Source organism: Zalophus californianus, chromosome 9 (genome assembly GCF_009762305.2).
Source record: "Zalophus californianus isolate mZalCal1 chromosome 9, mZalCal1.pri.v2, whole genome shotgun sequence".
Lineage (NCBI taxonomy): Eukaryota > Metazoa > Chordata > Mammalia > Carnivora > Otariidae > Zalophus > Zalophus californianus.
In genome coordinates, this window is record NC_045603.1 from 12,521,697 (window position 1) to 12,533,255 (window position 11,559).

At 45.1% G+C, this 11,559-nt stretch overlaps 1 protein-coding gene across 4 annotated transcripts in view; it reads right to left on the reverse strand.

Moving 5' to 3' along the window:
- Positions 1-10,403, reverse strand: part of HMGXB4 (HMG-box containing 4) — a 30,627-nt gene extending 20,224 nt beyond the window's left edge. Inside the window, exons 1-7 of one of the 4 annotated variants that reach the window (XM_027594443.2) lie at positions 10,316-10,333; positions 5,694-5,792; positions 5,237-5,341; positions 4,893-5,041; positions 4,569-4,647; positions 4,347-4,461; positions 2,841-3,796 (exon numbers count right to left, since the gene is read on the reverse strand). In XM_027594443.2, coding sequence (XP_027450244.1) covers positions 2,841-3,728 — 888 coding nt within the window. In that variant the 5' untranslated portion in view covers positions 3,729-3,796; positions 4,347-4,461; positions 4,569-4,647; ... (2 more) ...; positions 5,694-5,792; positions 10,316-10,333. Of the gene's footprint in view, positions 1-2,840; positions 3,797-4,346; positions 4,462-4,568; positions 4,648-4,892; positions 5,042-5,236; positions 5,342-5,693; positions 5,793-8,677; positions 9,929-10,315 lie in introns of those variants that run through there. The other 3 variants (XM_027594440.2, XM_027594442.2, XM_027594441.2) reach the window with 3 other exon arrangements.
- Positions 10,404-11,559: the final 1,156 nt, after the last annotated feature.

Below are 11,559 nucleotides of genomic sequence, written 5' to 3' on the forward strand. Positions count from 1 at the left end.
CATAAGGGACAGTAAGTGCAGTGACTTCCCACAGCAAGGTGTTATGGGAAGTCAGAAGTTAATTCTGACTGGAGGGTCAAGATGTCTTGGAAGAGGTGGCATTTGATTAGGTCTTGAAGGGAAGGCAGAGCTTCAGTAGATGAAGGAGAACAAAGAAGATCACTATAAAAAACAAGCAAAGGAAGAGGTAAGACTGTAAGGGCTAAGTTTGGTTTCCAAACAGTGTGTGTAACACAGACTAAGGGGTAGAGCGAGAAGGGAGGTTTAGGGCTAAATCCCAGACAATTATGAATGCTTGACTAAGGGTTTGGACTTTGATATTTATTCATTCAACAAGTATTTATGGACTAACTACGACAGGCCAGACTGTGGGTTCAGTGCTAGGGATGAAGTGGAGAGCATGACAGACATGATTCTGGTCTTCTCGGAGCTTACGCTCTAATGTGAAGGAGGTAAGGATCCACCGAAGATGCTGAACCAGAGGACTGTCCACATCAAAGTCGTACTTAAGAACATTCTGGCATCAATGTATACTAATTACATTGGGGAAGAAACAGAAAGGAGGCCCTTTATGACATTAAATACAGGGAGGGATGAGGTCCAGGGTGGGGGAGTAGTAATGGAGGACACAAAGACGTGGAAGTTATGAAGGAGGAAGAATATCAGGCTCAACACTTGAGTGGACATAGAGGAGAGGGAAAGCAGGGAAGAGGGAGATGTAAAAATGAGCTGTAAGACTGGGAAAAAATCAGAACAGTAAGGACTGACTGGGAAGGGGTATGAGAATGCTATTTCGGATGATGGTGATGTCTACATCCTGACAGAGGTTTGGTCACACAGGTATGTGCAACTGTCAAAACTCGCCCAAATGGTAAACATGTGTACGCTTGTGCATAAGTAAATTCTACCAAAACAAAAAACAAAAAACAAACCCTGAGAACAAATACTGAACTTAAGTTAATGATTTGCAAGCTGAAGTGTTTAGGGGTGAAGTGTATGATATCTATAATTCACTTCAAAATACATTATAAAAGATGGATTGATGGATGGACAGATGTGTGATAAAGCAAACAGCAAAACAGTAATTATAGAATCTCTTTGGGTGGCATATGGTGTTCACTGTACGATTTCAAAGCTTTTTGTTCGAAAAATTTCATAATGAAGTGTTGAGAAAAATGATTATAAGCATACAGTTTTGAGTTTGGGCTGACTGGAAGGACACGGGGGACATAAAAGCAGATGGAGGAGGAGATGCAGGTTCGGGAGGCTGGATGATGAGCTTATTAGTCAGTGACACATGGGTCTGAGGAATCCAAGGCATTAAGGTGGAAATATTTATCAAGCAGTTAAAAACGCAGGACTAGAGTTCACTTGTTCTGCTGTGCTACTTCCTAAACATCTTTCTGCCTTCTTGTATTCCCTTCCAGTGAAATCCTTTTTCTTCTGTAAGCTTTCTCTGACTACCCTGTCCTCCTGCATTCAGCACTATAAGATTAGTTCATGGCATTATCATATATTAATAGAATGGAAGTTCTCCGGATAAAAAGAATCTTACACAGAATATATATGATTTCATGAAGCAATTTTCAAATAAATAAATGAATAAAACCTGACCTAGTATTTGACTATCCAGTTCTTTATGCTCACACTCATTCTCGGCTGAGGAGGTATAGTTTCGTTTTTAATTTCTGAGATATACATACTTAAAGGGCACTCTCTGGGGTGCCTGGGGGGCTCAGTCAGTGAAGCGTCCGCCTCTTGGTCTTGGCTTAGGTCACGATCTCAGGGTTGCTGAGATCGAGCCCCTTGTCAGTCAGACAGAGCACTAGAGCCTGCTTAGAGTTTCTCTTCCCTCCTCCCTCTACCCTCCCTCTACCCCCTGTGTGTGCACGGGCACACACGTGCATGCCTGCTCTCTCTCAAATAAATAAATCTTAAAAAAAAAACAAAACACTCTTTGCAGTGGGAAACATGACTTGAACCTCAATTACAGACTGAAGTGAAACTGCCATTCCCAAATTCTTAATACACTTGACTTTCTCCTTCATAGCTCCTCTTTCAGACTTTATCTGACATTTCATTTTGCAGAACTCTAAACATGGGAAGAAAATGGTTGTCCTTAGGTGGTGAAACTAACCTTTTTGACCTTTTTCTTTCCATGACTCTGAATTTCTAAATTTCTATAAAATTAATATATTACTTTGATAGCAGGGGGGGAAAAAGCTTATTTTTTACAGAAAACCTTTAATGACATAGTGGTCAGCCCCTAAAGTACAACTGCTAGAAGATTTCTCGAGTTGCAGGAAAAGAAGTTAAACCAAGGTGGCTGATTTCTCCTTCTTACCTTCTCAGCAATCAGCACGCTCCCTAAGGTCAGGAGCTATGTCCTGCTCAGCTCTGCACCTCTCTCCACCCACTGGAGCACTGGGCCCAGCAAACAGTAAGCACCCACATAGGAACGTGGTCATTATTTTCCTAATTTTGAAGATCTGTTTCTCAGAAGGAACTCAGAATACCTCTTCGTCTCTCTCAATTGCCCCAGGCAGACAGTGCTGCTCAGTGAAAGAAACCAGGTTTGGGTCCCGTGAATTCCAAGTTCAACGGTATCCCTAAGCCTACGCTTGGCACGATGGGAGAACAACTCTATTAAGACAACCCAGGAAAAATTAAGATTGCTCCTGTTTTTGCACCACAGAGACTCGGCCACTGGCCACATTTTACCTCCTGTCATCCCATCAGATTGGCCTCACCATGCTCCCTGCCGTTCACCTCAGCTGCCTAATTCCAAGTCTGCTTACTACTATCATCTCTTACCACCACACTTTAAAAATATGGTTTACCTTTTCTCCTCTGTCTCTTTCTCTGTCTTTCTCCTCTTTTTTCTTTTTTTTCTCACTATGCCCGTCTGTGTGGAGGCTGGGCAGTGGCTGGGCAGGGGCAGCAGCTCCAGTGTGGGGGACGCTGGGAGGAGGGCCAGGTGCCACCGCGACTTCCCCCACGGCGGCAGCTGCAAGGCCTGAACTTCTCTTGGACTTGGAGTGCCGCTTCTCTTTATGCTTCTCCTTGTCCTTCTTCTTTTTGCTCTTCTTGGACTTCTTTTTCTTCTTGACTTCCCGGTAAGAGTCGTCGATGACTAACTCCCCAGCCTCTAGCTCCCCACCAGAGGACGAGTCCGATTCTACTAGAATAGGTTCAAGTCCTGAAAGATCAAGGTTAGCACTGTGGGATTCTGGGAACTGGGAGCCATCCGCCCCACAGGCTTCGGGGCCGGGAGAGGAATGTGGGTCTGAGGAGGACTTGTGCTTCTTCCGGGCTGTTTTCAGAAAGCTCTGTAACTCGTGACCTAGGAATAAAGCACCTTGCTCATCCCGAGCTGATTTCTTAGAGGATTTTTTCACAGTCGCTTGCTGAGAGGGGTACTGAAAAGGCTCCTCATCAACCGAGCTGCTTCCCTTCTCCTTTGGTGAGAGAATCAGTTTCATCTTTAAGCCATCGGGCTCGCGGAGGGTCAGTGTCTCCGTATTCACATAGAGCGGTTTCATTTTTTTTGATTTGTGGGAACCACCATCCTCCAGGGACAGCTCCCCACTGCTTCCGCTTACTTTCTTCCTGTGGTGTTCCTTTTTACTCTCTGAATGACTTGAAGAACTAGAGGATTTCTCCCCCGTCTTTTTGGAGGGCTTGGAGCCTGTGGCCAATGGGGAAGTGATGGCTTTCAACAGGTCCATGGCTGTATCGGTAGACTGCGGGCCGGACTTTTTCTTTTTCTTCTGTGACGATTCCAAAGACGAAAGGTCTGGAAATAATCAAAAGAAGTAATGTCCACACGACAAACCAACTTCCAACAAGTTTCCTCTCGCACCAAAAAACACTCAACTAACATGAGGAAGAGGCTCAGAGAAATGATTTGAGGGGAGGCCCTTCCACTGATTTCCTGATGACGCCCGTGTGCTTCTTGGCTCGGTAAATGCTGCCTGACCCTGGACACAGTTCTTGCCACTAACGTTGCTTCTCTTCACTGAGTCTTCACAGTAACCAGAGAGGGTAGACCCAGAAGAACGGACTAAGCTGTGGGATTACGAGCAGTTACAATTTAGGTTACACTGTAGACAGAGTGTCATTTGCTTCTGTGTTCAGGACAAGCCCATTCTAGTAAAGGGTTAGTCTCATCAGCTATGCACGTAAGAGAGCTAAGAAAAACTGGTCTTGTGAGTGGCTATGCACTGGACTGAGAAGTAACCCACAGGTGCAGGCCAGAGGGCCCAGGACTACATATGGCAAAAGGGATGCTAGGTAACAATGGGCAGAAGATAAGTGGATGATTGGGGGGAGAAGGAACCTGGTACCTGGTGTATCACAAATGAAGACTGTTCTTCTATGCTGAATCCTCCAAAATACCAGCCCTCCACCTCTCTCCTCCTTCACACTGGTTTATCGGCACTCAGAACAAGAACCACTGTCCTGTTAAATAGGCCACTGAGTCAGCAACATCTGGATCCCTTTCCCCTACCCCGACTCCAAGAACCAGTGATGTGTTCATCCCACCTGCTGCCCTTTCCCCTCCTTACCTCCATAGTAGTAATCATCAGAGGAGTGCTTCCTCTTCTTCTTGTGCGTGTCCGTCCCCAAGAAATAAAGCTCACTATCCTGGAATTGAAGAGGAAGAAGAATTGACCACTGAATAAGATGATGAGGCAAAAGCAGTTTGGAACCAATTTTGTTCTCTGATTTCTGACTTTGGAAAACAAAGTAAAACACAGGAAATACTAAAAATAGACAGCGAACGATGTTTATTTTTTTAAAGTTTTAAAAATATGCTTCTTTCTTCAAGTGCTAGGAAACAGGACGTGAGATAGTTAAAAACTTTCCTAATTCACATGTTTAGAATTTACCTTTAACTTCTTCTTGGAAGAATTTCTGACCTGAGCAGCGATTTCTTCCTCTTCCCTTAAAAAATCTTTGTAAGAACGTTTCTTTTCTCGTTGGCTTCGGCCAGCGGCTAGTCCTGTATCCTCAGAGCTGTGATCACCATCAAAGCAATCTGAAAGCCAGGTTCGTTTGGGAAACGGAAGGAGAAAGGCAAGTAAGTGACAACCAAATCACCACATATGTAATGCAACAGTCCCTCCATTTCCAAGTTAAAATAATGTTTCAACAAGTCCATTGGAATATAGGGCTAGATCGAGGGGGACAAGAGTATTTCTTGATGACCTGGCTGCAAATACAAGAACCAAACCTGAAGAAACAATGCTTCCACGCTATGCAAAGGCCCAGTGTGCATCCTCAGACATGGTTTCTTAGTTGTGATTTGGCAGGTGGACCCAGACTTGCAGAGGTAAGGCTGAAAAGAATAAGGATTCACGTGCTGTGCTGCTCTGTGGGAGTCCAAAACGTGATTCCTGTCCCCAGGCTCCTGCACACTGGAGCTGGCAAGGACCACGAGTGCTGCAGGGGATCACCCCAAGAGACTACAGAGACTTATATTTCAGACTCTCATGTTGGAACCCTGTCCTGGTTTTCGCTTCCATGGGCCCAGTCTGGGGATGATGTGGAGGCTGAGTGTCATAATACTGCTCTAGGCCATCACTTGGGAGTCCAGGCTGTGATGGCCAGTCCTGGTCTCTGTGTCCATGGGCTGCAAGGATTGAAGAGGACACCCCCTTTAGAATGCTTCTCAGAATAAGGGGTCATACCTTCTTTCTTCACGGAGTCATCATAAGCCATGGCGGTCCTGCAGGGCCTTTGTGAATGTGTCACTGTGTCCAGGCTCCTTCCCGTCTACAGGGCCAGGTCTGAGAAACAAAGAAGGAAAACCCTCCTGTAATGCGAAATCACTGTGGAGAAGCAACCTTCCAGATGGAAATGCGTAGTGATCCAAGGGCAGGCTGGAAGGGCAGCAAGAAATAAAGGAGTGTCTTGTCACCTCCTCATTCTGTTTGCAAATATACTGGGGTTGAAACTGCAGGAAGTGTACTGGGCTTAATTTGATGTGATTTATGAGTTAGAACTGTGGTTTGGTGAAGTATATAAAATACCCCCATATAATAAAAAATATCTCAAAATTAATGAGAATTTCTGAAATGCCAACAGGACTGACAACACTGAGATGGTAAATACTGACATTAAGTCAGAGGGATAAGTTCAATCACAGTTACAAAACGCACAGATAAAGCAGGATGCAGAGGAAGACAGATTACAGCAAACATTCCAGACCATAAAATCCTACCATGTGGCTCGGTGACAGGCTAAAATCTATTGTATTGCAGTTTAAACAGAAATGATAAGATTAAAGGGATATTAAAGACATTTAGAGTGTAATTTTTTGGCATGCATTTTGTTTATATGAATTTGCTCAAAACTGTGGAAGTGTAAAAGCAAGGACACTTCTTATATTGGTCACATGACAGCTTTCAAGGCTATCAGGCCTTTCTTAAAGACTAGGTGAAAATAAGGAAGAATTATCATTTGTCCATTGGTGGTGAGTTTTTATGATTATTAAGATTTTCACTGATTTGAAGAATTACTGTAATTTAAATGTTCTAAATATTATTTTGAATTTGTTAAAAAAAATTTTTTTGGACATCCAAGTTGTCACTGACTTTGACAATGACAAGCCACAGATTGTACTCTAAGGTAAAGTTCTTCAAATACTTTAAGGACAGGCAATGTCACAAATCCTGTAGGAAGTCTTTGCAGGAAATTTAAGAATGACATTCTAAATATATTAAAAATGTTCTCATCCGGTTAGTGAAATGCTTACAAGGTGATTGGATTGGTTATTTATTTACATTTTATTTTACCTTCATCACTATATGGGGATTTAGAAATGCTGAAGGGCTCTTCAGCGAGACATTGCCAGTCCCTTCAGGTGGGTATGGGTAATACTGAAGTATGTAATTCTTATCAAAGAAAATTTGATTAACAAGGGAAACTCTCCTAAGAGTTACATTTACAATAAACGAAAGGAAAAAAGACTTAACTGCACAAGTCAGATAAACTACAATGCGCAGACATGCCTAAGTTGAACAAAGAGAAAAAGCATTACCAAGAATGGTTTACAAGGAACGTAAAGAAAAGTAACATAAAAAAGCATTTCTCCACTTCCCTGAGAAGGAGAAGGAAGAATGGACTTGGTCAAAGTTAAGAGAATCTAGAGTGAAGTAAAGAAACCAAATGGATTCAGTTATTTTAGTGATAAACCAGAGAACTGCTTGCTCCCAGGGCTTTTCACAGGAAATGGAAGGGGATATAAGGTCAGAGCTCATGTAGAAATACAAGGTAATGTATATCATGTAGCCAGTTTTTCATGCTCCAGCATTCTCAACTTTCTCAACTAGAAGTTACTGCCCTCCCCTTTCCACACAAGTGGTGCTGACTCCAAAAGTAGTGAAGGAAAGGGGAGTCATGGGGAACCACGTCCATTCATTTGAAAATCGTATGCCCTCTCACTAGCACCACCAATATACTGACTTTATTAGAAAAAATATAGGTCCTGTTAGTTTTCATAGGCTGGTAATGCCAAGAAATACAACAACTTGAGACCTCAAGTTAAATGTTTTCATGCCAGATGAATTTTGGCTAAGAATGTTTGACAAGGAAACAATCTTAAACATTTATTGTCATAAACATGGCCATCAATCTGTTGTCAACAAGAAAATTCACTTCCAAAGGAAGCAAAGGCAGGCCCTGAGACTTACAGGCCAGCCTCCTTTTGACTAACATCAAAACTAACATAAAACAGAGTTGAATAATCTAACAGTCACAGAGGGAATAAGTACCTCCGGAGACAGTATGAGAAAGAAAACCATGATGTGACTTCTGAACTATGAAAAAAATGTTCATGGTCTCGTAACTGCTTTGAAAAACCACCAGTGGATTTAAAAAGTTGTGAAAGGGAACAGGAAATCAGTTGATCTTCAGAGGCACAGGCAACACAGAAAACACGTGCTGGTGTGAGCACTATGTATTGGAATTAGGCCTGCTGCTGTTTAAATTTCCATAAAAACATGAAAAGTGTTTTATAAATTACAGGATTAAATAACCTGTAGAGAAAAAATTGAGTGGGGCCTGAAGGCAAGGCCGATTTGCTAAAGAACTGGAACAGTTAAGAGTTTAAAAAACTAAAATTAAACACAATGGACTATGCCACTCACAGCTTGGGCAGACTTATGGACCTTGAATTTTTAGGTTCTTTAAAAATCAAGACATTATTGCAGCTCAGGGGTTAGTTTTGGTTGCTGACTCATAAAGGAAAGATGAAACCAGATAAAGAAGTCTCAAGCAACAGTGTGGAAGAAAGGCAGAGTTAGGACAACATTTATATAGGATCAGATGACCCATTGATATTCCTTCCAGGTCTTGCATATTATCCATGATAAACTCAGAGTTCAGGGTTAGGCAGCAGATTGTGGGATTAACGAAAGTAAAAAATGTTAGGTTTGATTTTCACATGAGAAAGCAGAGGCCATAATTACATTAAATGTTGGCAAAAGTTAAACAGGTGTCAAATCCCATTCTCCTGAATTCCATCAAATTCAATGTTGTCAACTTCAAGAGGCAGGGATAGTTTTACAATTATGTTCCTCTCAGTGTGCTAAGAAATGACAACATAAGCGAAAGTTCATTATTTAATGTTGCGTACGGAGGCCAGATACAAGCCATCACAAAGAATGCGTACTTATGCAATGTGCAAAATGTTAAATGGCTCTTCTGGGACTCTTCAGGATATGAAAAAGGGAAGGTGGAGCTGCTGTTCCACGTGTAGAGAAGTGTCCACATTTTGTTCAGGCAACAGCTTTCGGGTTTACCAAAGTGATGAATGAAAAAGCAAAAATCAGCAGGTATAGTACTTTCTTATGTCGCAGGTCCAAATGATAATTACTGGGGGGGGGAAAAAGGTTCAGAAGGTGATTTGTTTGAGGTCATCTGAGCCCCAGCAATCGTTAACAAGCTTCTTCATTCCAGAATGTAAATGAGCGTTGAAAAAGAGAGAACAAATTAATCCCCCTGATCCGAGCAGTAAGCAAAATCCTGAATTCCGGGTCTAGCCCGGGATGAGAGCCTTGTTCAAGAGTCCGAGTTCTCTTCCAGCACTCCCTCCACGAACTCAAATCGCCTCTCCGTGCAGGAAAAGAAAGGAAGGTGCACATCCAGCTGTCGGCAGTTTTTTAAATTGTTGCTGTTGTTGTTTATTTCTGGGATAGTGCAGGTGCTGTCTTGTCATTTTTGTAGAGATCTCCTCCAATCTCAGAACACAGATACTCCGAATTCCTGCCACTCCCTTCTCCGGGAACCTACCTATGCAGCACTCACAGCCCCTGCCAGCTCTGGAAGCTGCAGAGATCCCGGCAGCCTGGGATGGGGATTGAATCCTATCACTGCATGGCAGCTAAACGGAACCACGACCACCGCACAGATCGGCTGACAACACACATTTCCAAAAAACCACCAGTACAAATTTTGACAAGCTTTGTCCAATCAACAGGCTTTCCTTTGAGTTTTTTATTTGTTCTGCTGTAAGGGAATATAATCAGCCACCTGCTTAACCGGCAGAGAGAGGGGGAGATGGTGCATGATATAAAGTGAATCTACAAGTAATAGCTGTGGGGGGAAACGGGCCTGTACGGAGAAGATCGCACTACGAAGGCACGTTCCAACTGGGTCGCCCGCAAAAAGGACACACAACACCGGGTTATTTACACAGAGAGCCCCCAGGACCACCATTTTTGCGGTCCCCACGCAAACCAAGGGGATTCTCCCGGCCGTTTTGCAGCAACAGCTAGTTCAACAAAGCTCTGTGAAGAGGAAAAGAAGAAAGCTCCTCGCATCCTCTCCTGCCAGCCGAGGGCCGGGCCCTCCCGCCGCCCCGACCCCGGGGCCCTTTCGCCTTGACAGCCCGGAGACCCCGCACCCCGGGTCCCGAGCCGCAGCGCGGCCCCGACCCGGCCCCCGCGTCCCCGGCGGCCTCCCGGCGCCCCCGAGGGCGGAGACGGCCCCGGCAGGGGGAGGGGCGGCCCCGGCCCGCAGGCCCCCGGGGCGGCCGCACGCCCCCTCCCGGCCCCGCAGCTTTCCCGCCTTCCCCATTTGAACAGCTCCCGCCCGCCTTCCTTCGGCGGCCCGCTCCAGCCCCTTCCCGGGGGCGGACTGCGGCCGCTACTCCAGTCCCCGGCTCGGCCTCTGGGCTAGGCCGCACCGGGCCTGACGCGCCCCCGCGGCGGTGTCGCGGGCCCAAGCGGCGGGTGGCGGCGGGGCGGGGCCGCTGCCGCCTCGGGGAGGGGGCCCAGGCCGGCCTCGTGGGGGCTCCGCTCGCCGCTACCTTCACTCGGCTCGCCCGGATCCCGCCTCAGCGCCGCCGACCGCCGCCATCTTGGAGAAGGAGAGAAAAGCGCGAGCGGCCAGGGAGCCTCAGTCGAGCCCAGAGCGCAGGCTCCGGCTCGGGGAAGGGGAATCCCGCTCCTGACAGAGCGCCGAGCGCATCGAAAGAAGCGCGCTACTTGCTAAGCCCGGGAACTGGTGTTGATTGAGAATTGGCTGTGGGGCCAGGCTTGGGCTGGAAGCTTTATGAACATTGTATCATTTAATCCTCACTGCATCCCTGTGAGGTAGGTTTGGTCACATTTTACAGATGAGAAACAGGCTCAAAGAGGGGTTAGGTGACTTGCCCAACCGTACACAGGTAGTTGGAGGAGAAGGCAGATACTACTCCAAGTCTTCTGATACTTAATGAAGGGCTCTTTCCTCAAGACTATGCCATTTCTTTCGAGATATTTTTGTACATAAATGCTCTTTCTGCGAAACCTAGATCATGCAGGTTAATAGCAGCGGTGCTTATTTGGAATTTGGCATCTATGTTTGGGTGGTTGGCATATTTCGGATGAGGTGGAAGGACATAGTTTTCTAACAATGCACTATAACATAATTTGCATGGTGAATCCTCTTTATTTCTCCTCACGAATTGTTTGCATTTAAAAGTTGGAAACAGCCCTCAGACAAACGAAGAGGTGCCACACACAGGAGAAAGAGGGGTTTTTCAGATTTGCTCTGGAGAATTTGGACTCATAGGTAGAAATTACTGTTTGAAGCTCTTGGTTGCATATGAAGACAAACTCATTTTTCTAGAGCAGTTCAGTCGTGTTTGGCTACCTTGTAAGGTAGTGAGCTCCCCATTACCAAAGGAATTCAAGAAGAAGCTAGTGCCTTCGTTACCGTAGAATGGAGAGGTTGGAGATCTAGATTGGTTTCTAGCATTGTGAACCCCATGAAACTCTGTGCAAAATTATGCTTTTGTGCACCTGTGTGTTTTTCTGGGGTTTAGATCCTATCAAAGATTAGGAATCCCTATTTTAGAGGGCTTTCCAGTCCAGAATTGGATGGGTGCTTTAAGGGGATGTAGTAACACTGCTCATTTTGCAGACTGAGAAACTGAGACTAAGAGAAGCAGATGATTTGAACTCAGAACACACTGCTAGTTAGTGATCGGATAAGGATTAGAAACCAGATTATCGGACTCTTGGTTCAGTGCTCTTTTCACCATGTGCAGCTTTCTCTCCCTCTGCGCTG